Source organism: Erythrolamprus reginae, chromosome 3, assembly GCF_031021105.1.
Source record: "Erythrolamprus reginae isolate rEryReg1 chromosome 3, rEryReg1.hap1, whole genome shotgun sequence".
NCBI lineage: Eukaryota > Metazoa > Chordata > Lepidosauria > Squamata > Dipsadidae > Erythrolamprus > Erythrolamprus reginae.
In genome coordinates this window covers 42,456,550-42,484,108 of record NC_091952.1, presented here as the reverse complement: position 1 = coordinate 42,484,108, position 27,559 = coordinate 42,456,550, and the positions used below count along the sequence as shown (strand labels likewise).

At 38.6% G+C, this 27,559-nt stretch overlaps 2 protein-coding genes and 1 long non-coding RNA gene across 5 annotated transcripts in view; 1 reads left to right on the top strand and 2 right to left on the bottom strand.

Annotated features, from left to right (window-relative positions):
• Positions 1-116: 116 nt before the first annotated feature.
• Positions 117-16,340, bottom strand: LOC139163801 (CMP-N-acetylneuraminate-beta-galactosamide-alpha-2,3-sialyltransferase 2-like). 3 transcript variants are annotated; one of them, XM_070744967.1, is made up of 8 exons: positions 15,971-16,336; positions 15,819-15,881; positions 12,037-12,553; positions 10,295-10,485; positions 5,672-5,851; positions 4,689-4,734; positions 4,046-4,165; positions 117-1,252 (listed from the first exon to the last, which is right to left on the bottom strand). In XM_070744967.1, exons 3-8 carry the CDS (start codon positions 12,304-12,306, stop codon positions 1,085-1,087), a joined length of 975 nt encoding a protein of 324 aa, XP_070601068.1. In that variant the 5' UTR covers positions 12,307-12,553; positions 15,819-15,881; positions 15,971-16,336; the 3' UTR covers positions 117-1,084. The 3 variants fall into 3 exon arrangements, with proteins under 3 accessions (XP_070601068.1, XP_070601071.1, XP_070601069.1); XM_070744970.1 differs by lacking the exon at positions 5,672-5,851 and having other exon boundaries at positions 15,971-16,340; XM_070744968.1 differs by lacking the exons at positions 15,819-15,881; positions 15,971-16,336 and adding an exon at positions 14,324-14,554.
• LOC139163802 (uncharacterized) overlaps positions 13,521-27,559 on the top strand; it is a 53,675-nt gene continuing 39,636 nt past the window's right edge. The window contains exon 1 of the long non-coding RNA XR_011558525.1: positions 13,521-13,713. This is a non-coding gene — a long non-coding RNA (uncharacterized lncRNA). The remainder of the gene's footprint in view (positions 13,714-27,559) is intronic.
• LOC139163798 (arf-GAP with SH3 domain, ANK repeat and PH domain-containing protein 1-like) overlaps positions 25,439-27,559 on the bottom strand; it is a 58,645-nt gene continuing 56,524 nt past the window's right edge. Inside the window, exons 27-28 of the mRNA XM_070744963.1 lie at positions 27,151-27,273; positions 25,439-25,894 (exon numbers count right to left, since the gene is read on the bottom strand). Of these exons, the coding sequence (XP_070601064.1) occupies positions 25,820-25,894; positions 27,151-27,273 (198 nt within the window). The 3' untranslated portion in view covers positions 25,439-25,819. The remainder of the gene's footprint in view (positions 25,895-27,150; positions 27,274-27,559) is intronic.

Here is a 27,559-nt window from a genome sequence, read left to right as displayed (position 1 = left end):
ATTATGTATCTAGAATCACCCCAAACAGCAAGCTGTATATACATTTTATAAATATATTTCCGGCAATCATTCAAATAATATTAAAATAATCATTTTCAAATAATATTCAAACAATATTAAAAATCTGGATTATTTATTGACAACTTGATTTATAAATTATTATTATTTATTAGATTTGTATGCCGCCCCTCTCCGCAGACTCGGAGGGAATGAGAAACACCAAATTCAGAGATATTTGAATTCGAAGATATTTCACAAAGCCTCATTATCAAACTCAACGACATATTTCACATTCAAGCATCTATATGAAATAATCAGAAATATATTTCTTTTGGTGCTACAATTTATTTTGCTGTCAAAAACACGTCTAGTAAATCTGGATTGTTCTGTCTATGGTTTCATACTCAGAGAAGGAAGCAAAATCTGAAGATAGTAATAAATAGTGTTTATAGTCCCTGTTGTTTTAAAATACATGCCGTATGTTCAGAAAAGCAGGACCATGTTACTCATGTTTTTAATATTTGGAACAAATAGAAATATCTCATAGAAACATAGAAACATAGAAGATTGACGGCAGAAAAAGACCTCATGGTCCATCTAGTCTGCCCTTATACTATTTCCTGTATTTTATCTTAGGATGGATATACGTTTATCCCAGGCATGTTTAAATTTTGTTACTGTGGATTTACTAACCACGTCTTCTGGAAGTTTGTTTCAAGTATCTACTGCTCTTTCAGTCAAATAATATTTTCTCACGTTGCTTCTGATCTTTCCCCCAACTAACCTGATTGTGCCCCCTTGTTCTTGTCTTCACTTTCTTATTAAAAACACTTCCCTCCTAAAACTTATTTAACCCTTTAACACATTGAAATGTTTCAATCATGTCCCCGCTTTCCCTTCTGTCCTCCAGACTATACAGATGGAGTTCATTAAGTCTTTCCTGATAAGTCTTTCCTCTCCTCTTCTTGTGTTTTATTCTAGTTTTGCTTAATGTGAAGAACTGTAAGATTGTAAGACATTTTGGGTAGATATTAGCCCTATTTCAATCTAATTTCGCAAACGTAGACACGTAGTGTAAAATAAACTATTTATAAAATGCTAATTTGCCCTCAGTTGTCAGCCTTTCCATAAGTTGTAGTTCAAAAGTGCCATTGTGTACTCCAGACTTGCGAAAGGCTCCTGCAAAACGGTTGTGTTCCCAGTAGTGATGCCAATTCCCATTTCTGTCTGCACCAAAGCCAAAGGCAGAAACCTATCACATATAGAAGTGAGAAAACAATTAATGTCTGCAAAAAATTTAATTGTTACACGTCTACTGAAGAGACCAGATATGTTCTCTGTTATATGTTTTGAATTACACTTCTCCCAGGTCCCTGTCGTTGCCATGGTGGAAAGGAAGAGATGGGCATTGAAATGCTAAACATCAAAAATACTGTATTAGATTGCCTGCCACACTATAGTCAATTGCATTACATAAATTCTGGAGTTGCAAATGTCAATACTTTCTTTTTAAAAAAAGTTAGACATGGATTTTGGAAAGTGAAACAGCAAGTAGTTAAAATATAACTCCTGCTGAATTGTAGGTTGAATTTGTTTTTTCTCATAGTTTTTCATTTTGGTTATTAAGGTACAAAGTGTCCTATAAAGTATCAATATTGGCTACATACAGTCTGTCTATTCTTAGCAAACACACGGTTTGTTATTTTAATCAATAACCGACTATTAATAACTGTCTTAGTAAAGATTACATACACACAAACCTAAAAGCAGTATTTTCTTGTAAAGTTTGGCAAAATGTCCAGGAGTTGTCTCCAATAAACAACCCTGATAAGACGGAGTGGCTGTGGGTTTTGCCTCCCAGGGACAATTCCATCTGTCCATCCATCACCCTGGGGGGGGGGGAATCATTGACCCCCTCAGAGAGAGTCCGCAACTTGGGTGTCCTCCTCCTCGATCCACAGCTCACATTAGAGAAACATCTTTCAGCTGTGGCGAGAGGGGCGTTTGCCCAGGTTCGCCTGGTGCACCAGTTGCGGCCCTATTTGGACTGGGAGCCACTGCTCATGCCCTCATCACCTCAAGGCTCGACTACTGTAACGCTCTTTACATGGGGCTACCTTTGAAAAGTGTTCGGAAACTTCAGATCGTGCAGAATGTGGTTGCGAGAGCAATCATGGGCTTACCTAAATATGCCCATGTTACACCAACACTCCGCAGTCTGCATTGGTTGCCGATCAGTTTCCGGTCACAATTCAAAGTGTTGGTTATGACCTATAAAGCCCTTCATGGCATCGGACCAAAATATCTCCGGGACCGCCTTCTGCCACACGAACCCCAGCGACCAGTTAGGTCCCACAAAGTTGGCCTTCTCCGGGTCCCGTCGACAAAACAATGTCGATTGGCGGCACCCAGGGGAAAAGCCTTCTCTGTGGCAGCCCTGGCCCTCTGGAACCAGCTCCCCGCAGAGATCAGAATTGCCCCCACCCTCCGTGCCTTTCATAAGCTCCTTAAAACCCACCTCTGTCGTCAGGCATGGGGGAACTGAGATATCCTTTATACATGGTATGTTTGTGTGTGTGTTCTTGTTTGGTTTTTAATAAGGTTTTTTTAGTTATTTTAAATATTAGATTTGTTATATGCTGTTTTTATTATTGTTGTTAGGCGCCCCAAGTCTACGGAGAGGGGCCGCATACAAATCTAATAAATAAATAAATAAGTAAGTAAGTAATTAAGTAGAACAGAGATTTTCCAGACACCACGAACAATACAAATTTCAAATGTTGTCTCCTGCAGAGATTCTACTGCCCTGGCTTTCTTTAAGTAGACCAGGGGAGTGGCCAATTAGCCCCAAGTTTTACTCCTGAGGAGACCTCCTCTGGAGTAATCACTCCTGCCTTTTGGAAGCTCTGCATAATTGTTAAGCAAAGGAGAAGCCTCTTCCTCATCACTGCTATGAGGTGCTTGAGGTTCTGAAGGCCCTGGCTGAACCTCTGCCTCTGGCACTGAGTTCTCGCCAGCCTCCTCACGAGTGTCAGCTGAACAAACCGCTAGTGCATCACCAAGTCGGTTTCTCGAATGGGATCGGCTATCAGCTGCATAGGCTGCTGGCAGGCCACAACACTGCCATTTAGTAGCTTCCCAATAAGAATTTTATTAATCAATTCAATTCAATTCAATTTATTAGATTTGTATGTATCTGAAGACAGTCGGGACAGCTCACAGAAATTGTTTTGGGGACAGAGCTAAAAGTGGTTAGTGAAGCAATAGATACTCAAAAGATGTTCAGCTCAGAGTCCATTCAAAGTACGGCTTGATTCGTAATGGACTGCAGCCCAATATTATTATTATTATTATTATTATTATTATTATTATTATTATTATTATTATCATCATTATCATTATTATCATTATTATCATTATTATCATTATTATCATTATCATTATTATCATTATCATCATTATCATTATTATCATTATTATCATTATTATCATTATTATTATTTATTAGATTTGTATGCCGCCCCTCTCCGAAGACTCAGGGCGGCTCACAACAGTAATAAAAACAGTATAACAATGGGACAAATCTAATAATAAAAAATATATAAAAACCCCAATAATTAAAAACCATACAGCACATACACACCAAACATGAAATATAAAAAGCCTGGGGGAGATGTCTTAGTTCCCCCATGCCTTGCGATATAGGTGGGTCTTGAGTAACTTGCGAAAGACAAGGAGGGTGGGGGCCGTTCTAATATCCGGGGGGAGTTGATTCCAGAGGGCCGGGGCCACCAAACGACATTGTTTGGTCGATGGGACCCGGAGAAGGCCAACTCTGTGGGACCTTATTGGCCGCTGGGATTCTTGCGGTAGAAGGCGGTTCCGGAGGTATTCTGGTCCAATGCCATGTAGGGCTTTAAAGTTCATTACCAACACTTTGAATTGTGACCGGAAACTGATCGGCAGCCAGTGCAGGCCACAGCCTGTGGATTGAGAACCTCTGGTTTACAAAGATAAGAGGGATGGGGTTTTTGGGGGCACTTACCTGTGTGCAAGTATGGATGGCAAAAAACAGTGTAATCAACCCAGTGGAAGGATATTTTCCATGATGCTTTGTCCATTTGTCTTGGATATATTTCAGGAAACCAGGGTGAATTATTAGAATCTAAGAGGAAAAAATTTGTAAAACAAGATTCACCCAGATTGATCATAAATCCTTCCTCAAATTGGTCCATCTATTATAAGAATCACTTCAGAACAAGAAAAGTCCTTAATGTTCCCTGGGACTTAAAGTAGAATGAATTATCCCTTCTCAAATAGGCACATCAGTCCTTGACAGTATGTGCAGTTATTTAATGGCTTCAGGTCCAAAGTACACAAAATACCACACCTGTAGCCTGGGACAAGAATAGTTCATATTCCTAAGAGATTCCTAGTTGGATCCTCTCTAATAGAAGTTTGCTTTGACTGTTAAGAAAGTGTATGGTGGCCTCCCGTATTTTATTATTTAGCAAGGAATATTACCAGCTTAAAATATACATTTAATATATAAAATAAGTATAAAACAATATATTTATTTATGTAGTTGGTACTCCAATACTGGGACTCCAATGCTGATTATTTTTAATCTACAAAAAATATATATAACAGTTAATAGATGCATTATTGCTTTCTAATTTACACCTTACCTTGCTTTTGTCGGCCTTAATAAATCGTTTAACTCTTTTATATGTTCTGTGAAGGGAATGGAAGAATTTTTACCATTCAACATTATTTCATTTTCTTTCAATCAACATTGTAGACATTGTAGAAAGAGAACCACATTAGTGTATGGTAGCCCCAAATCATGAAACCTCTGATTTTAGCCATAATTTAATTTTGGTTCCTCTGGTTTAGGGGTTGAAACTCAAGGCCCGGGGGCCATATCCGGCCCATGGGGCTGCTTGGAAGACAATAAAGAACTGGCCTGCAGTGTCTGCCAGCGAAAACGAAGCTTGGGAGGGCTGTATGCGCAGTCCTCCCGAGTTCTTCTGTTTTTGGAGGCAGAGGGTTGCAGGACGCCATCATAGCTGAAAACAGAGCATCATGTTTGCCATCCACACCTTGGCCACATCCATCCTAGTCCCCTAAGGTCAAACACAACCTGATGTGGCCCTCAATGAAATAGAGTTTGATACTTGCTCTGGTTGGTAGATTGAAATCCATTGATGGGAAACCGGTTTTATGGGAAATTTCTTTAACAAGTGATAATGACAAATATCTGATGTAGTGAGAAATGCGTTTGCCAGCTAAGAATGGAAACATGCTTGATATCCTGAAAGCACAAGGAATGCTTAATAGCATCAGAGCCGGGGTGGCACAGCAGGTAGAGTGCTGTACTGCAGGCCGCTGAAGCTGACAGTAGATCTGTAGGTCAGCGATTCAAATCTCATTACCGGCTCAAGGTTGACTCAGCCTTCTATCGTTCCAGGGTGGGTAAAATGAGGACCTGGATTGTGGGGACAATAGGCTGGCTCTGTTAAAAAGTGCTATTGCTAACATGCTAATATGCCCTGCATCTAAGAAAAAGGGCGGCATAAAAATTGAATAAATAAATAAATAAATAAATAAATAATATTACTATGTTATTACCCAGCCTTTTATACTGCCATTACTTAAGGACGATACTTACTGCTGGATATCTCCTGTTGAAAGAGCACTGGCCAACCATTTGAAATCCAGAGGTTTGAAAGGAACTAATACAAGATGTACATTAGGACGGAGATTCATCGCGCTCTCTGGGTACATGAAATGGTGTGTGGTTCGTGTCCCAACATCTTCCTCAAAACCTGTAACTCGTGCAGTGTTCATTCTTGGAGAATATTAAAAAAAAACCCACCAGAATCTTCTTATTCAAGATTTCTAGGTCACACACATTATTATTATTATTATTATTATTATTATTATTATTATTATTATTATTATTTATTAGATTTGTATGCAGCCCTCTCCGCAGACTCAGGGCAGCTCACAGCAATAATGGAAACAATATACAGTATTACAAATCTAATAATTAAAAGTCACTAAAAAAATCCTTATTAAAAAAAAAAACATAAACACAAACATATCATGCATAACTTGTACATACCATGTAAAAAACTTTACTTAAACTTATTAAATATAAAACCTGGATCTATGTCAAGTTTTGTACTTAGTAACTACAAATAAAGATCAGATCCTGGTAAAGCTAGCGGATATCACCCACATCACGAGTGTCAAACTCACAGCGTCATGTTGCAATCACATGATGTATCACAACGTTTTTCTCCTTCATGGAGTTGGTGTGGGTATGCCCTGCACATGACTCATGATGATGCATTGGGCCCATGGACAGTGATGGGCTCCTACAGGTATGGTCAGGTACGCAGTACCGGTAGCAAAATGTGGAGCTCCACCCCAGAGCACCCAATTTGCACTGAAAGATGTTGAAACAAAATGCATAAGCCACACCCACAGGGTGGTGGTAAAAATTTTGGTAGCCCATCACTGCCCACGAGCCACCAGTTTGACACCCCTGGCCTACTTGATATTCAATGTGGATATTCTATTTCCTCATATGGTTATCACTTTTTAAGAGAAAATTAAATAGGATAACATATATATTGTGTTAGAATTGTACAATATGGTCTATGCAGTATGCCTTTTGTAGTCTCAACAGAAGAGAGTTTAGGATTTGGGGTGGATTTTAAGGGGCAACTTTTGAACTTTAAACCCTGGATGTTAAACTATATTAAGGCGTTCATTTCATGGCTTAAATTAGCTCATGGGACATACTTTAGGTCCAAATGTGTATACTTTTAGAACGTGACATGCTAGGCAAAGTATCTATCTACATAACAAGATGTATACTGCAACCCTTAGAAATGGGGATTTTCTAAACCCCATCTGGATGTAGATTGAGATCTCTATAAAGACACTTTTTCTTTCAATAGAACAGGGGTCTAACTGGTGGACTGTGGGCTGGATGCATCACATACAGGCCACGGTCACCCCAGCTCTGCAAAGGATAAAAACATTGTGATACATCATTGAGTAGCAATGTGATGCCATGAGTTTGATACCCATGCAATAGAGTCTTACAATAACTAGTTATAATATCTGATTCATAGTGCAACGCTCTCGACATGGGGCTACCTTTGAAGAGTGTTCGGAAACTTCAGATCGTACAGAATGCGGCTGTGAGAGCTATCATGGGCCTCCCCAGATATGCCCATGTGTCGTCAACACTCCGCGGCTTGCACTGGCTGCCAATCAGTTTCTGGTCACAATTCAAAGTGTTGGTAATGACCTATTGGACCAGAATACCTACGAGACCGCCTGCTGCCACACGAATCCCAGCGGCCGATTAGGTCCCACAGAGTTGGCCTTCTCCGGGTCCCATAGACTAAACAATGCTATCTGGCGGGACCCAGGGGAATAGCCTTCTCTGTGGTGGCCCTGGCCCTCTGGAATCAACTCCCCCTGGAGATTCGAACTGCCCCTACCCTCCTCGCCTTCCACAAAATACTAAAGACCCCTCTCTGCCGCCAGGCGTGGAGGGATTATCCCCCCCACACTTTTCTCTGACCTCTATATTGATCAGCTGGACCGAGTGTGTATGACTGTGTAGTTAATGGGTTTTTTATACATGCATTTTAATTTAGTTTAATTTTAACGTTAGATTTGTATTGTATTACTGTCTTGTTGTGAGCCGCCCCGAGTCTTCGGAGAAGGGAGACATACAAATACAATTAATTCAATTCAATTCATAGCAGCAACGTATTAGATTCCTGATTGCAAATTTAGGATAATTTATCAAGATAAAAATGTTTTTAATATGGTAATGGTCATTGTTTCATTGTCAATTTGATTATGGCCATATGCTAGCAATTGAGGAAATCACATCTTTTCTATATCCACAGATTTTTACTTTTTATTATTAAATTTATATGCCGCCATCTCTCCTAGAAGTGACTCTAAGAGGCTTACAAACAAGAAAAAAGCAACTAGCTAAAACAGTGATGGCGAACCTATGGCATGTTTGCCACAGGTGGCATGTGGAGCCATATCGGAGAGCACGCAAGACATTGCCTGATGTCATCTTCAGGGCATATGCACATGCTAGCCGGCTTATTTTTGGCCTTGGGTATGGCCATTTCACACTCTGGGGCTTCAGGAAGCTTCCCTGAAGCCCCAGAGTGCAAAAAACTGCCCAATGGGCAAACTGGAAGTTCAGAAAAATGAACTTCTGGTTTGCTTATTGTGCTGTTTTTCACACTCTGGAACTTGATATATGAGATAAAGGAAAGACAATTGGACAGGGGATGAAAGGGACACTAGTGCACTTATGTACGCCCCTTACTGACCTCTTAGGAACCTGGAGAGGTCAATCATGGATAGTCTAAGGGAGAAATGTTGGGGGTTAGGGGTTGACACTATTGAGTCCGGTAATGAGTTCCACGCTTCGACAACTCGATTGTTAAAGTCATATTTTTTACAGTCAAGTTTGGAGCGGTTAATATTAAGTTTGAATCTGTTGCGTGCTCTTGTGTTGTTGCAGTTGAAGCTGAAATAGTCATTGACCAGTAGGACGTTGCAGCATATGATCTTGTGGGCAATACTTAAATCGTGTTTTAGGCGCCGTAGTTCTAAGCTTTCTAGACCCAGGATTGTTAGTCTATTTTCGTAGGGTATTCTGTTTCGAGTGGAGGAGTGAAGGGCTCTTCTGGTGAAATATCTTTGGACGTTTTCAAGGGTGTTGATGTCCAAGATGTGGTATGGGTTCCAGACAGATGAGCTGTATTCAAGGATGGGTCTGGCAAAAGTTTTGTAGGCTCTTGTGAGTAATGTGAGATTGCCGGAGCAGAAGCTACATATGATCAGGTTAACAACTCTAGAAGCCCTTTTGGCGATATTGTTGCAGTGGGGTTTAGCACTTAGGTCATTTGATATTAGTATTCCAAGGTCTTTTACTGAGTGTGGGTTGGCTGTGAGAATTTGTTTATTCAGTTTATATTCGAACTTCAGGAAGCTTCTCTGAAGCAGTGGGAAAAACAGCACAATGGGCAAACCAGAACCAAACTTCTGGTTTGCCTGTTTGGCCATTTTTTCACTGTCCCAGGCTTCAGTGAGGTCTGTGCACATGTGTGGGGATGGGAAGGATTGTGTGCATGGGCAGGGGTCACCCTTTTGGCACGGGAACCCAAAAAGATTTGCCTCACTGAACTAAAACATTAAAATATTAGAATAATAAACATTAACATTAAAATTGACAAATTTAATAAAGAAGCCAAAGACGGGAGCAAGATTATTATTGCTGTAGTCTTTATTTCTAATCTGTAGATTAGAATACAGTAGTACCTCTAGATACGAGCTGCTCCACATGCGAGTATTCCAAGATACGAGCCACGAGGGGAGAGAAATTTCTGTTCCAGACCCGAGCTCAAATTCGGGATACGAGCTGAACGTCCACTAGGTGGCGCAAGAATCCTTGCTTTTGGTTATCTCGGAGGGGAAAAACAAAGTCTAAAGCCATTTGTTCCAGATACGAGTTGTTCGACATACAAGCTCCCTTCTGGAACAAATTAAACTCGTATCTATAGGTACTACTGTACTTGAGGTTGTACAATACTTGAGGTCTAATTCAGATTCAAGATGCTTCACAAAGTCATGTCATCTGTTTCCTGAATTTATTTATTTATTTATTTGATTTTTATGCCGCCCTTCTCCTTAGACTCAGGGCGGCTTACAACATGTTAGCAATAACACTTTTTAACAGAGCCAGCCTATTGCCCCCACAATCCAGGTCCTCATTTTACCCACCTCAGAAGGATGGAAGGCTTAGTCAACCTTGAGCCGGTGATGAGATTTGAACTGCTGACCTTCAGATCTACAAGTCAGCTTCAGTGGCCTGCAGTACAGCACTCTACCTGCTGCGCCACCCCGGCTCATGAATGTGTGATCATGAAAAACACTGCTTTTGGTGCTACTGTTTTAACAAATCAGAGATGAGTGCTGAGTTCATAACCCTGCATATATAAAACACCATCTTTGAATCAAATCAAACATGGCATAAATATCCCAACTCCCTACCATTTTAGTGCAGTCAGACTAGTTAATGTAATAATAATAAAAAGAGAAAGAAATAGGAAAACATCACTCCTGGCAGAGGTCTACATCAATCTGCTGTGTCTTTTGAACCTAGATTGAGGGCTGCAGATCTCTCTCTTTCTCTCTCTCCCATTCTTTCTGTATATGTTCTGTTCTGCCTATTTACCTCATCACAAAATTGTGAGAATCAATCTTCTTTCCATAATTAGAGCCCCTCAGCCTTCCTGAGTTTCCTACCACAGCACAGGTTCCACAATGAACAACATCCTGAGTTCTAGCAGGGGGTGACTGAAGGACGTCAAACAGATATTTTACCATCTTCTGAATTTGGTTGTCGTCTTTTGATCTTTGTAATTTCTGATAGAATAAAACAAAGCATTAGAAGCAAGGTGGACGTACTTCTAATAACGCCTGCCCAAGAAAATGTTTTATTTTGTAGAATTCAGACCCTTTGGATACCTTTGAACTACACTGGTTAATACTGATTTCAAAGGTGGGTCCTATATCTATAGGAGACTGACCATGAGAAACTATCACCATGAGAAACTATCATTCATAAACATGGAAGAAGATACAGCTATGTAGCCTCAATGCACTGGTTCTCAACCTTTCTACAATAATGCCACAACCCCTTAATATAGTTCCTCATGTTGTGGTAACCCCCAACCATACGTCTAGCACCAATTCTCCACACAGATTTTTAAACTGATTGGCAGGAAGGTCAGAGGGACACCTCCACTGTCAACTCCTGATTGGTCAGATTGTAAAAATATGTTCCAAGGCACCAGAATAGAAGCTTTAGTTCTTAACACCATGGGAAATTTGTCTTTTCCCATGGTCTTAGGCGACTCCTGTGAAATGGTCATTTGACCCTAAATAATAATAATAATAATTTATTAGATTTGTATCTCCGAAGACTAAAGGGGCCCCGACCAGTGGTGGACTGGTGCCAGCACCGGCCACTTTATAGAGGGGTAGTAAAATCGAGGATGTGTGTGCAGCTGTGTGTGATCAGCATGCGCTTGTGCGCCTCTGCACAAGATTTGGCTTCTGCACCTCCACAGGAAACCAAATCTTGCACGAGGATGCTCGTCCATGTGAGATTTGGGGGATTTTTGCTGTTTTTTTGCTTCTCTGCATGCGCAGAAAAGAAAGAAATCAGAAAAAAATCACATGCACGTGAGCATCCTTGTGTGAGATTTGGCTTTTGCGCATGTTCAGGAAGCTGAATCTCATGCCCACACACACGCCCCCCACTGGAGGTGCCTGGGACTACTGATGGGAGCACACTGGTAGTGCCAGCCCTCTGCTGGTTCCGACCCCTAGATTGAGAACTACTGCTATGAATGGTTATATTTGTTTAGCTTAGTAATACCATGCAGTCAGGGTGGGCAGCAGGCAGGATGGGGTGGAACACAGTTCCACCAGCGGAAATGAAGATGCATGCACAGCTCCAGCTGATTGGCGGCAGTAACTTCCTGGATTACCGGTCTCAAATCGGCTTTCCTTTTTTTCCCCTGCTACTGCTGTGCGCTCCTCGCTTTTTTCCTCTTTTCTCCTTCCTGGCCTTGGACGAGCTTCCCTCTTTCCTGCCCAGTTCCCCCCCAGCCTTTCCTGCCCAGTTCCTCCCAAAGCCAGGAGAGCTGCACCGCACCAAAGCAGTATGGGCTGCGGTCTTTTTCCCCTCGCGAAGCCCTCACTCTGCCCACAGCTGAGATGAAAAGGCATGTGCGGCAATAACAGTTCACTTGAATGATGATGGTTGTTCAAGCCACTCCCACCTGGTCACATGACCGACAAGCCACTCCTACCTACTCACATGACCATCAAGCCACACCCACAAAATAAGCAACACCCACAGTGTGGTAGTAAAAATTTTGGCTGCCCATTACTGCATGCAATACTCACCAGCCACCACCGAAGAACCTCTGGTTGGATATCAGAGTTTTCAAGAGTCAGCAGGGAGTCTACTGAGGGATCAAAGTGGTCACAAAACCAATTCCAACTGCTTAGGCCAATGCATTTGTTATGGTAGCACCTTTCTTCTTTCATTAATAAGTCTTGCAGTAGCCACTCAATAGGACTTTTGGACACAGGTGAAACAGTAATATATATCTTCCAGATGGAAAGTGCAAAGCACAGGGCCAAAACAATCCACAACTTCTTCTTACACTTCATTGTTCACTCCATCAGTTCAGTGTGAACTCCTGGTTTAGACATCTTTGACAGAAAAACAATCATCATGCTAGGTGATACAACTGCAGCTAAATCCTTTATTTGGGTATTATTAGATTGCTTTCAAAGCAGATAAAGTCTCATTGCACTGGTGTTTTGCTGTTCAGAACTTCAAGACAATGAAAAACCAACTAGATTGTAGTCATTCTGTGAGTAGATACCGATAGCGAGATGCCATATCTTCAGAATGCTGAAACACACAAAAAGATATGTCAATATTATCCAAGGACAATGCCATGTGTAATGATAGAATATACAGTATACAGGTTCACAGTGTATTCTGTTTTGTGTATAATTTGTACTAGAATGTAATGCAATCAGCTTGCAATTTCTGTATATCTCATTAGTATTTTTTATCTGTTACAGGATACAGCCTTTTTCATTTCAAAATGTGAATTAAACATACAGTACTTTATTAGGGGGTTTGGCTCATAAAACAGTATCTGCACTGAAACATGAATTTTGATGGTGTGTGGGAATTTGGTAAAAAAGTACTGCTTCAAGTCAATTATACATTTCCTGAAAATATTGCAAATAGGTAACATTCAAACAGATATTTCAAATTTTGTAGTATTTTCAGAGAATGGGAAAAACAAAAGAGATCGCAAACTCTTGTATTTACATTGCTTACTTGCAAATAGAAAAAGATAATTAGAAAAGACAATCTTGAAACTTTCTATGAAACTATGGTGACTTTTCTGCTTAGAGAGCTACAAGTCTAGCAGATGCAGAAGCATACAACAGGAACAATTACGGTATATTTTTATTGTTTCTGACAACACATTTTAGCTTATGTCCCGATAATATCAAATTGAAGAGTTATTTTTAATACCATTCATATTTGGGCATTATTTTTAAGTAAATAAGGATATAACAAAAATGAATACCTGTAATAATATACACAGGTTTCAGTTGTAATAGGTATATAATTGTTACACATAATCCAAGAATTAATGTTTCGATTTCCCTAAGCATCAACCATTCCGAATATCCACAATCTGATTAAATTATACCAAAGACTGGTGGATAATTATAGCTGGCTTCAGTCTTTTCACAATCACATAAACACAAAGATGAAAGTCCATTTGACAAATGGGGGTGTGTTTATTTGAACTTCCATGGCTGTATGTTTATATTAGAACCAGGAAATAATGTATGTAGTTTGGAAGAATATTTTTTTAGAGAGCAGCTAACTGTTAAATCTGTATGAAGAATTCTGTGAAAACCTCTTTGAAAAGCTTTTAATTTCATACCTACTCTGGCATTTTTGTACATTTTTTCTCCCTGGCTCATTTTAATACCTTTGAAACTGTTATATATCCAAATTGGAGTGCAACCAAATAACTGAAGGTAAGACAAGCTAATTCTTTCTCTTTAATCTCAGAAGCTACAACATATCAAATTTCCTCTCTAACCTCAATTCTACAATTGTTTCCCTCTTTTCTCTTAGCTGGGTGCTAGAAAGTTAATATATATCCATCTCTTGTGCCTAAACATGCTCCCTACTCTGGGAGTGAAGAGATTGAAGGGCTATAAAATTTGTCCAGGAAAAGTGTTTTCGTTGTTAGTCACATCCATAGATTACCTACTTCCCCACAACTCAGCTTCATTGTGGTGCTCTTGGGGGGGTGAATCTCCAATGCTGTTAGTAAAGGGACAATTTTTAAAATGAATCCTCATTAATTATAAGACTCTTGACAATTTCTGGTGGTCTCAGGGTTTTTGTTTTTTGTTTTAATTTTCCCACAACAGCATAGCCAGCAACAAAGTCTTTAATCATTTATTCAATAAAATTATTAATTGATTGATTTGCTTGTATGCTACCCATTCCCACAGGTTCTAGGCAGTTCACAATACAAACATATAAACACTACCCTAGAAATCCCCAAATACTGTACATTTAAGTGGGAAGAAAGTTTAAAAACTAAACATCAAAAAATACATGTATTTGCAACCTCACCTTCAAATCACAGATTACATTCCTTCTGTGCAAGACTGAACAGGTTTTCAAAGTTTTCCTGAAACCGAGGAGACATGACACTGCCTGAATTTCTACTAGGAGGGAGCTATAAAGAATTAGGACAGCTACTGAAAACATATGCCCCAGGGCACCATCAAGTGATTAAAAATGGGATCTGGAGGTGGTTGGCCCTATTTGATCTGATTGGTCATTTATGGTCTTAAACATGACAATTAACACCTTGAACCATATCAGAAGCCAACTGATAACCAGTAGTTTCCAAGCAGTGAGTTACATTGCTTGGGACTTTTTGTTCTGCAACCCCTATAATTTCCTCATGTTCCTCAAGGGAGCTCCATGTAGCTTGCATTGCATATGGGAAATGATTAGGGCATGGGTGACTATGAACAGGACTTTGTACAGGGGCGGACTGCTAGCCAGAAAGCTAAATTGGATTTGCCACCACGGATCCCGAGTGCTAGTGGTGTCAGCGTAGCAAAATCGTGCACGCAGGTGTGCCCGTGTTTCGGTGAGGTTTTTTTGCTTCCGCGCATGCTGAAACATGTCCGCACCTGCAGCTCCCTGCGCAATTTTGCTATGTACACAGGTGCAGAAGCAAAATCGCTCTGGCCCCGCTAGCACTCAGGAGCCACGGTGGCGAGACCAATTTAGCATTCCGGCTAGCAACCCACCCCTGACTTTGTATTGTATTGTATTGTATTTATTAGATTTGTATGCCGCCCCTCTCCGAAGACTCGGGGCGGCTACAAATCTAGTCCAGGAAGGGTAACAATTCTAGTCCAATTCTAGTCCAGGAAGGGTAACAATTGGTGCACAAGATGTTACTATGTAAAATCCCTCCTGGCTACTCTTGCTATCTGCATTTCAAGCAGGATCTGTGAATCTAGGAGACCTGCCAAATACCAAATTGCAGACTACCTTGGAATCATATCAGAAGCCTAAGGGAAAATATAAGTCTTCAATTTCTAAGTTGGAATTTCCAGAAATTATTAGGCTCCCAAATTCTCTAATAACTTCATCTTGGTAAGATTAAATTCTTTGATTTGCCTTGTTACTTCATACAGCATTCAATCTTCTGTATTAATTACATAGGATCCGGATGTTTTTAGTGAGCAAAAAGTTTATTCAAGAGAACAATACATAACATTTTAACAGAAAGAGAATTAATACAGGTAATCCTCAACTTACAATAGTTCATTTACTAAACCTTCAATGTTACAATGGCATTGAAAAAAGTGATTCATGTTTCAGCTTCCCCATTGTTATGTGATTTACACTTAGATGCTTGGCAACTGGTTCCTGTTTATGACAGTTGTAGTGTCCCATGCTCATTTGATGACCTTTTGTGACCTTCTGACAAGCAAAGTCAATGGAAAAGCCAGATGCATTTAACAATGGTGTTACTAACATAACAATTCCAGTGATTCACTTAATAAATGTGGCAAGAAAAGTAATAAAATGGAGCAAAACTCACAAGAAATTTCTCACTTAGCAATGTACATTTGGGGCTCAATTGTAGTCATAAGTTGAAGACAACCTAAACAATACAGTAGGAAAGAAAAAAGAACAAGTGAGATAAGGAAGGATAATCAAGGATATTTTCAGAAATCTGAGAAATATATTTACCTGGGAATCAACTCTATTGAATTCTGTAAGATTTACAATTGAGAATATAGACAGAAGTGGGTTGTTGTTGTTGTTGATGATGATGATGTTATCCATTCAGCCATGCCCAATTTGTGGCAATTCTATGGTCCAGGTCTATCCATGTCATCTGATCTTGCAGTACTTCCTTGAATTATTCTATGTTCTGACTGGTATCAGTTTTGACAGTAAGTAACAGCTTACAAATACTCAAAATGAAAGAGGAAGAATATCGCATAGGAAAAGTGAAGCAAATACCGAGCGACGCAAAAATTGTATGAAGAAGACGAAGAAAGAACAAGAGAGAGCAAGTTCTGCATTTCTGGCTATGGTTCATCTTGCTTCTGTAAACAGAAGAAAAATGTACCAGACACCTGGCAAGTGGGACAACTGGGTTGGGCAGGAAGGAGTGGCTATAGACATGGAAGAGCAGATATTTTAACAATTAGTTCTCTCAACATTCATATTTACCAGTTGGATTTGATATAGTAAAATAAATCCTAATAATTGCTTAACTAATAAACCTAGCATTAAACCAGGGTTTACTAAAGAATTGAATAGGTTACAAAGCACAGTAAACCAAAACTAAGTAAATGATAAATAAACAAAGGGGGAGAAATCAATGTCTTGCTAACCTGCAACAATGTGTATTTGTCTCCAGATGGCATTACTACTCTGTGCTCATATGTTAAGTGTAATGTCTTTCCACGTGCACAAGTCACATTATTCTTTATACCAACAACAGTTTTAACCAATCTCAGAGATGCAAGACTCAACTTGATGTTCACCAGGCTCTGAATGGCACATCAAAGTTCACACACTGAAAGTGGGTGGTGTTCTGTCGGGCTCTCTGGTAGACTCCTCCCGAAAATTCACAGGTACAAATTTCAGACACACACACGTTTGAAAATTCAAAACAATGTTCTTTATAATGAAAATTCACTTAAACTAAGCCCTCTTTTTGTATAGCAAAGAGCACTCGTCTCCAAACAAACTGGTAATTTGTACAAGTCCCTTATCAGTCCTGTGATACTTAGCTTGCAGCTGTGAGGCAATTCACAGTCCTTCTTCTTTCACAAAGTGAAACACACTTTGCTCTGGTTTAGTTTCAAAGTGGGGAAAAATCAGCACACAAAAGGTCAAAGTCAGTAAAGCAGTCACGAAACACAAGGATCAGATAATCCTCCACAATGGCCAAACTCACAGGCTGCTATTTATAGCAGCCTCACTAATCACCACAGCCCCACCCAACCATAGGTGGCCTCATTTTCTTTGACAATAATCTCTCAGTTGTTGTTGCCTATGCATCGCTCTCCTCATGCGTGGCTGTATCATTAACTCTTGTTCTGAATCCAAGGAGGAGCTAGATAATTGATCTCCTTCTGAGCTGTCTGCCCCACTCTCCTCCTCCCTGTCACTCATGTCTTCTTGGTCAGAGGAGCCTTCATCAGCTGATTCCATGGGGGGGGGGGCGCAAAACAGGCCTGCAGCATGTGGATGTCTCCCCCACATCCACAGTCCTTGGGGCAGGAACTGGGCCAGAGCTAACCACAACAGGGTGGAGACATTAATGACTGAAAAGAATGCCTCAGCATCTGCAAAGCTTGATATAACAATTGCCCCTTAACTCCCTCAATTCTTAAAAATGCAAAAGGACCACAGAATTTTGGACCCATACATTTGGAGAAAGCGGTGGAGTCACCAAGGGTGGGTAGGCATATTTTTTTTGCTTGCATTTCAGTTTTGGTTGCCTAAACTGAAATATAAATTACTCTATTAACATTCAAAAACTTCTGGTAGAGTTTTTAGCACAAGTAAGCAAAGCAACAGGAAATGCAACTAGCCGTGGCCAACTGGTAAATAATGGGAGGTACTTTATGATAAGGAATTGTTGACTTAAACCTTTTTCTTAAGAACATAAGATTACTTTCCAGTTTTTTCCTAACATGTTCAGTTAGCAGTCTCCTCCCCTCATCTCCCTTCCCTTCCTGTCAAATAGACATTTCCTCTTACACCCAGCTTCCCTCTCCCTTTTCTCTCCTCTTGCTGGAAAGAGAAGAGGAAGTATTTGTATATGTGTGGGTGAGCCTGTCTGTAGAACGGATTGAGTGTGAAAGAGACAGTGGTTCTGCAGGAAATGTTCAAAAAAAGTTAAGATGGTAGCCATAATTTTGCCATAAAAGCAGACACCCCTAGAAAGAAAGAATAACTGGTATATTTTGATGGGAATCAGTTACTGGGATACCTAACATCTCTTATCTTACATTTAGCTAGTTATATTTATTTTAATCAGCTGTTATTTAATATTAGTGGGCAGTTATCCAGGTCCTGTTCTTTTTTTACATTGCTCATACATATTGCTCATACATACATATATTCATATATTCTTTGTGAAAATAATTAAAACTAAATGTTTTTATAATCTTTTTATTCATGTATAATATAGTATTAATATTATTATATCTTTAGATACCTCCATTATGTACTAAATAAAATAAACAAATAAAATAAAATAATAAATTAATTAATTAATATTTCACATAAACACACACTTCGATGCAGGCAAATGTATTGTGTGTGTGTGTGTGTGTGTAGCTTTCAAGAATTGGTTGCATCTGGAATATGCAATCTTAGAGTGCAAGACCACTCTTTTTGGTGAGAGAATATAATGCAACTATAATGCAAGAAGATTGACTTAATTCCCACTTCTTGGTATCAAAAGAGGTATGTAATAAAATTAACGTACAGTATTTAAAACATTTGCAGTCGTAAAGGTCAGATCTTGCATTGCACTGTGAAGCACAAATCTTAGGTAAATACTAGATTTCTACAATGCCAGGAAAGGAATCTATGAATAGATGAGTTCTGGCTAGCATATTAGAATACATTTCTAAGGGTAATTATTTTGTTATTTTCCATTACATTTAACAATGTTACATCTGACACCTAAAGGATGAACCAATTTATTACTGTATAACATTTTCTGGATTATAAAATGCTTTGTCGTATAATCCCCATGAAGTGGAATAAATTAAAGCTTTTGCAAAAAATTCTGTTAGATTTTATAGTGTTATAAATCTATTTATTCATTAACATAAATTAACATTAGTACAGCAAAATGCTTTCACAAATCAAGCTTTTAAAAAAAATCTTGCTATCACTTCTATTGCCCCTTGGGGTTTGTATATTTATAATACAATGGTCTTTAGCTAAAAGAAAGAACAATTCTAGTTAACATTACTACAGGCAGCTTCCAAGGAAAATTAAATTCATGTTCTTCCTTTTGCTTGAATGTTCTGTAATGCATTTACAAAGCCTATTAATAGTAATGTACACTTAAAAAGCAATTTTCTAGTTTTTCTTTAGCATGAAAGAGAACACGTTGCAGTGTGTTCAAAAGCCTAAGTAAGCACTTAACAGGGAAAAAGCAAGGAGTCATTATCCCGTACTTTCAATAGTCTGGTAAAATCTATTGGAAGCAGAATTATTCCAGAACATTTTTCAGTAAAAACCTCAAACTTACATAGATGCACATCACAGTACACTAATTAGTGTGCAGCTTGTTAATGAGAAAATTGAAAAACGGTTTGCAATATACTCACTTGTGCTGCAAACTTTACTTCCTATATAAAGACCTCATGCCAACAAATAGTATTTTTGTTCCTATGAATGTTTAGACCCTTTCTTGTTTGTTCTCCCTTTCTTAAAAAAAAATCTTAAGTCATAGGCTACAATTTACAGATTGTAAATTTTAGTTAGATGGTATTTTAGTTAGATGAGAAAATTTGCAAAAATAAAGAAATAAGATTCAACAGTCTAACACCTACCACATTAGGAAGACAATGCACATTTTCAAAAAGGAAACTAAAACCAGATCCGGTTTAAGCAATAAAAAAGGAAACGTGTTTGAATTGTAGCATATTACAAATGATTTCCTGTAACTGTTTGCAGATGTAACAAAAGCTACAGATGCTCTGTGACTAAGTTGTTGGTTGACCATGAGACATTTTGTTACTAATTTGGCAGTTGTATTCCTTTTGCATTTGAGGCCATAAAATTTGGCTACTGCTCATAGTACTGTTTATACTTCAGGGACATCATTTATTAACATTAGAGTTAGATTTTTCACCATTGTTGATCTTTTCTTGAAACATTAAACTTTACTTGGCAGAGATGTGTTGCTCTGAGTTTGGACCGGTTCTATAAAACCAGTAGCAGGAAATTCCCCCCGCTCAGTGAACGGTGGGGGCGGTGTAGGCGCCATGATCTTGTTTTTGGCTTCTGCGCATGCACAGAATGTTAATTACTATCAGTAATTAACATCAGCAAGAATTTTCTTCAACAGTTGTGTTTTGACTTGGTTACACCTTTACAGATTTTTTTCAGAATCATTTGTAGTGTTTTTCTTTTACTTTTTTTACAAATTGTATTTAAAATTAGAGATTATTATTATTATGTTCCTGCAGTATATATGTGAGCATGCAAATACTCAGGTAAGATTCAATTAATAAAGTCACAATCACCAATTTTATACAGTAGATTTATACATACAAATCCATTACAGTACATTATGTAAAGTGTAAATTGCAAGTAAAAATAATAAATCAAAGAAATTAATAGTGTGAGTTGATTTTTAAAAAACTAATCTGGTTTATGCTGAAACCGGTTACTGTATACCTCCATACATGCCAGCAAACCATTTCTACTTCATATGCTGCCTTTTGTTCATAAAATCCCCACTTCTCTCTTTTTGAGGAACTAAATTGCTCCATCCAGTCTTAATTTTCTTGTTTTTCCTCTTCACCCATTCATTCTTCTTTTGTTGTTTACTGTTTTATTTATTTTGCAATTGGATCCTAATCCATTTCCTCTGTATGACCACACTATTCCTTTCATACTACTTACTCCCATTCATATTCAATCTGTATTTATTCAACACCCATTAATTCTTGATCTTTTCAAAAAACCATATACTCTTTTTAAATACTGACTATATAAGTTCATCAACTTGGTGTAATTTTGCTCTAATTTACACATCCAGTCTTTTTTATACATAGGCTAAATTTCAGAACATGTTTATTTATTTTGAAAGTCAAAAAAATTAATTAAAAGTTCTTAATGAATATTACTGCATCATGAATGCCTATGTAGTAATTCAGTCACTTTTGAGCTATCACAATGCTTTTGTTCCTGGATACAGTAATCCAAAGGCTTCTAAACAAACTGTTCCAAATGCCATCAGTCCAAAAACATTGTCACTTATTTCATCACCCATGCTATCTTAAAGGTGGATTTGTGTGTTAAGAATGTAGTAATTTTAATTTCAATGTTTATTGATACATGATGCCAAGTCACTCTACACTATTTTCTGTAAAGATTATGTGACTCACATAACATTCCAAAATTTATGGCGTTCAGAAGTTACATCTCCTAATAATGCTAAAGATTGAATTTCAGCAAACTCCCCAAACTCAAAATCCCTTAACTTTCTATAACATTGACAAATAGATCCGAGCTGCCAAATCTGCATAATCTTTAGAAGGCAAGAAATAATTTTCTGAATCTCTTTGCTGCCATGTAATGGCTATCTACATGTTTGCAGTCCTGATTTGAAAGCCTTAATGTGGTTTCTAGCTAATAAAGTCTGTTTGTCATTTGAATGTAAATTAATAATTATTCCAACAAGTTTAACAATATTGAGTTCTGGATTTCCATACACTTGCTTTCTTAAGGTATATATTATTTCAGTATTTGCAAAAGACACAAAGATTTCATTCATTTTAAAAAAGACTTATGTGAACTTCTTTGCCAAAAGAAGAAAAGTCTTAACCAATAACTTATGGATTTATGTATTAGAAACAGCTACAAAAGGGGGAAAGTAAGGTGTCAATTATTTGATAGAAAGAAGTAAAGAATTCAAAGTTCTGTTTTTAAATTTCTTTTTTCTTATTTTCTTATTTTCTTATTCCTTTTATTTTTTATACTTTTTTATAATGTAAAAATTCAATTAAAATATTAAAAAGGATTAGCATTCTGGTTTTTAAATTTTAGTTTTATTAAATTTCAATAACATTACATAAATTACATAATAGTTTGTGTTCATATTGCTATTTAGAATTAGGAATTAGAATTCCTGTTTGTATCAACTCAGAATCACTTGTACTAGTATTCTAATATATTTATATACATAAAGGTAGAAATATTTAGGTTTCATAAACAATTATGTTAAGGTTGTTTTTCTTTTTCTTTATCAGCATATTGCTACTTCTCAATTCTAGTTTTGAGAACATTTCTTTTTTATACTGGAAACAACACAGCAAAGATATTCATGAATAAACCAAGGTCAAAGCAAAATGGCATTCAAAAAACATTTGTATGGGGGAGAAAGATGAATAAAATTAGGATTATTCTATTCTATTAACAACAATTTATGATTTAGTAAATTACTATTAATATAAAGGAAGACGGAGACATTTTTTAGCATAAATTGGAAAACCATTTTTTAAAAAAAATCTAAGAGAATAAATAAATAATATACAGTGGAACCCCGACATAAGAGCTGCTCTACTTAAGAGCAACTCGAGATAAGAGCTGGGAGGGGAGAGATATTTTTGTTCTACTTACAAGCCCAAATTCGAGATACAAGCGCCAAGGAGCTGTCTCCTGAAGCCGAACGCTAACTTCCGCGTTCGGCTTCAGGAGACAGCTGCGAAGCGGCGCGCGTGTTTTAAAGGTTGCAGCCGGCCTGGGGGGCTCGGGGGGGGGGGTGCTTGCAGCTTTCTTTCTTGCTCTTTTTCTTTCTCTCTTTTACCTTCCCTTCCTCTATTTCTTCTTTTCTTTCTCCTTCCCACCTTCTTCCCTCCCTCCCTCCCTTCACTCATTCCTCTCTTACTCTCCCCTTTCATAAGTTTCCTTGCTTCCTTCCTCTGTTCCTGTCCCTTCCCCCTTTCTTTCTTTCTTTCTTGCTCTTTTTCTTTCTCTCTTTTACCTTCCCTTCCTCTATTTCTTCTTTTCTTTCTCCTTCCCACCTTCTTCCCTCCCTCCCACCCTTCACTCATTCCTCTCTTACTCTCCCCTTTCATAAGTTTCCTTGCTTCCTTCCTCTGTTCCTGTCCCTTCCCTCTTTCCTTCCTTCCTTCCCACCCTCCGTCCATTCATTCACCCATTCCTCTCTTGATCGCTTAAAGCCGGTCCCTGGTGCAAAAAGGGTTGGGGACCTCTGTCCTACAGGATTGGGTGGCAGAGAAGTTGAACATATGTAAATTTAAAAGTTTAAGAAAGTTTACAAGTTAAGTGAAAGAAACTTCATTATTCATTTATATGTACATGTACATTTCTTCATTAAAAACATGTCTTTCTGCATAATTTAGACTAACTTTGTGAGTTTTTTGAGGGCTGGAACCAATTAAAATTATTTACATTAATTCCTATGGGGAAAAGTCGTTCGAGATAAGAGCTGCTCGACTTAAGAGCCCAGGTCCGGAACGAATTAAACTCGTATCTCGAGGTACCACTGTATCTGCTATTTTCCTTGTCAATATTTTCTAATCGTCTTATCATGAAGTTGGCATGGATAAGAGATATATTAATAATATATAGATAAGAAGCTATATTAAATTCAGAAACAAGAATCCAAATGGCTATTGAAGGTGGAATATTACATTCTTAGTAAGCAAAAGTACTATAATATAAACCACAATTAAGACATTTGGGGCACCGTATTTATTTCAGTAGCCTAACAACAAATAGAAGAATTCTGCATTAATAGCATCATTTTGCATTATTAGAAACATATATGGAAATTTAAAAGAACTGTCTTTTTAAACTTAGGAAAAATGAAATTTCAACATACCACTTATTCTAAGACTTTATTATGAGTAGTAGGAGAAGAATGTATCTAACTGGAAAAAGCTTAATTAGTGTATGTATTATTTTCTTTCTGTAATAAACAATGTTTTCATAAAGGGATGGATGGGTTTGCAGAAACTTATATATATTTTGTGATTTTTGTTTTTTGATATTTCAGATACAAGTAAGTTCCCCACATTCTTCTTCATCCTCAGTCGGAGACCTTATGAAATATATACAGTCATACCTCGTCTTACGAACCTAATTGGTTCCAGGGGGAGGTTCGTAAGACAAAAGGTTCGTAAGACGAAACACTGTTTCCCATAGGAAGCAATGTAAAGTCAATTAATCCGTGCAACCAAATTAATCCGTGTCACCTTTTAAAACAGCCTGGGGGCTTCTCAGCGACCTCCCGAACGCCAAACGCCAAACCCGAACTTCCGGGTTCGGTGTTCGGAGGCTGCTGAGAAGCCGCGCGGCTGTTTTAAAAGGTGACAGCCAGGCTGGGGGGCTTCCCAGCAGCCTCCCAAACCCTGAACCTGGAAGTTCGGCAAAAGTTCAGGGTTCGGGAGGCTGCTGGGAAGCCCCCCAGCCCGGCTGTGACCTTTTAAAACAGCCGGGCGGCTTCCCAGCAGCCTCCCGAAGCCGAACACCAAACCCGAACTTCCGCGTTCGGCGTTCGGAGGCTGCTGGGAAGCCGCGCGGCTGTTTTAAAAGGTGACAGCCAGGCTGGGGGGCTTCCCAGCAGCCTCCCAAACCCTGAACCTGGAAGTTCGGCAAAAGTTCAGGGTTCGGGAGGCTGCTGGGAAGCCCCCCAGCCCGGCTGTGACCTTTTAAAACAGCCGGGCGGCTTCCCAGCAGCCTCCCGAAGCCGAACGCCAAACCCGAACCCCGAACCCGGAAGCCTCCCGAACCCCGAACCCGGAAGTTCGGCAAAAGTTCGGGGTTCGGGAGGCTGCTGGGAAGCCCGCCAGCCTGGCTGTGACCTTTTAAAACAGCCGGGGGGCTTCCCAGCAGCCTCCCGAACGCCGAACCCGGAAGTTCAGGTTTGGCATTCGTAACACGAAAAAAGTTCGTAAGAAGAGGCAAATTTTTTCTGAACCCCGGGTTCGTATCTCGAATTGTTCGTAAGACGAGGGGTTCGTATCTTGAGGTACCACTGTACATTGCACATACAGATTTACAAACTGTCAAATCAGATTGACATAATTGTTTTTCTTCAAAAACTAATATACTAGAATTTTACAATTCCTAAAGCATTGTCCCAAATATGTTTTTTTTCAAAAGGCAATATGGCTTTATTTTTCCTTGAAGACGTTTCACTTCTCCCCCAAGAAAATATTTTAAGGGAAAACAAAACCCAGTTGCCTTTAAAAAAAAAACACCTTTGGGACAACCATGACCTGGATGGCTGAAAATCTCCATACACATCCTAAAGCATAATTTCCGAGAATGTTTTCCCTGGTGTTTCATGAATACAGGAAAAAGAAGTATGAGGAAACGATATAAATTTGCATTTTTTTTCTTACATGTTTCTGACATTTAGAAATAAGCAATAGACACAAGCATTATCATCTTATGATGTTTGATTCCTTTCTTCTCTTTCTTATGAATTATATTGTTATGTATACTGGTAAATTTTGGAACAGTGAAATCTTTCTGCTTAAATCATTCGGTGGCCTAACAGCTGGATGACAGTAGGGTTTTTGCATTCATGCAAAAAGAGTGACAGCAAGAAATTGCACTATTAACACATGTATGTTTGATGAGTTCATCAATAGCTCTTGCAGTTCCAGTACCATTTTTTTTAAAATGCCAATGACTTGAGGAAGAGATGTTAGTCCTCCATATGGCATTTCAGTACCAATTATTTGTGTTTTAACTCCAGGAAGTGTTTCTTTACAATTATTGATTGTGCTTTGAGACGGCAGGAGGCCCTGTTACAGCAGAGTGGATTGTACTTTGAGTGAATTAGATGTATTCTTATTCAGGTAGTACATAAACAAATGACACTGGGAAGACACCTTTTCTGTGAGGGGAACCTTCAATTCTGCCATGCTGAAAAAATAAAACAAAAAGACTTTTAACAGAGGTGATGAACAGTGTACAATAATTAAAAGTTCCTTATTAAGAAGATATACTGTACATGCTTATCAGTATTTCTGATCCCATCATTTACAGACCACTGACAACTAGTTTTTTCCTGAACGCCATCACTCTACTAAACAAATAATTCCCTCAACACTGTCAACTTTTTACTAAATCTGCACTTCTATTTCTACTAGTTTTTTCTCACTTGTTGCTTGTATCCTACGTTTTTTATTAATATTGATTGTTCCTTCATTGTTTATTTGACCCCTATGACAATCATTATGTGTTATACCACATGATTCTTGACAAATGTATCTTTTTCTTTTATGTACACTGAGAGCATATGCACCAAGACAAATTCCTTCTGTGTCCAATCACACTTGGCCAATAAAGAATTCTATTCTATTCTGTTCTATTCTATTCTATTCCCACATATTGGAAGAGGGATACATTGGGTGAGGTGAGTCTGTACCTAACCATTAAGAACCTCTTTAATGCTTCTCTTGAACTGCATTGTATCTTTTATTTTGTAGCAGACCAAGAATTCTAAATATGCCGGGCAACTAAATATATTTACTATTTTTTCCCACAATGGTCCCAATATACCATTACTGTATTCTAAGGCATACCCAAAAATTAATATAAAATGCTTAGAAGACTTTTTGAAAAGTTTGATTCCATCTAACAATAGATGCTAAATACTCAGAATATTTCTATGCTTGCTGGTGCCTGATATACACCTACCATGCTATCCATTGCCAAAAACCAGACCCAATGGCTTAGTAGGAAATCTCCCACAGTGGTTCTCAACCTTTCTAATGCTGTGACCTCTTAATACAGTTCCTCATGTTATGGTGAGCCCCAACCATAAGTCTAGCGCTAATTCTCCTAACAGAGCTTTAAGCTGATTGGCAGGAAGGTCAGAGGGACATCTCCATTGTAAATGCCTGATTGGTTGGACTGTAAAAATATGTTCCAAGGAAGCAGAATAGACACTTTAGTTCCTAACATCACAGGAATTTTGTCTTTTCCCATGGTCTTAGGCAACCCTTGTGAAACGGTCATTTGACCCCTAAAGGGGGCCTGACCACCAGGTTGAGAACCAATATATAAGCTCTTTCACAGAATCTTTTCCACAAACCTGGAGCTGGTCTTATGGGTTGTGTTCTGTGCTTAGTAAGGAATTCCCAGTAATAATCATATAGAATCAAATGACAACTTACCCACCAGTTGGAGTCCTCTTCTCCTTCTACTATAATGATTTCTCCAGCTGTGAAAGTGAGTTCATCTCCATGATCAGCGTGACAATCATAAAGGGCTCTGACACGATGCAAACAGGATGCATTCTGCCATAAGCAAACAGTAGTAAGCTTAACAGTATCAGTACTATATGTCGCATTAGCTACTGAATTGCAATAGCTAATCTTACAAATATAAGGCAAATAAAAAGAAGAAATGTTCAGAACAGGAGGTATCTCTGTGGTTTTAAAGATAATCTATATATTTGTGCATGTGTCTGATGCATCCCTATAGCAGAGCTGACTAGAGTAAGTTTATGAAATGAAATCTCAATACAGTGATACTTCGTCTTAAAAACCCTCGTCATACAAACTTTTCGAGATACAAACCTGG

Excerpts from the sequence above, each read along its gene's own strand:
- LOC139163801 (XM_070744967.1), bottom strand. The coding sequence starts at position 12,306 with ATGAAGTGTAAGAAGAAGTTGTGGATTGTTTTGGCCCTGTGCTTTGCA. Across the intron at positions 10,486-12,036 it reads AGGTTCTTCGGTGGTGGCTG|AAATTACAAAGATCAAAAGA; the intron begins GTGAGTATTGCA and ends TTATTCTATCAG. Across the intron at positions 4,166-4,688 it reads TTAAGGCCGACAAAAGCAAG|ATTCTAATAATTCACCCTGG; the intron begins GTAAGGTGTAAA and ends TTTTCCTCTTAG.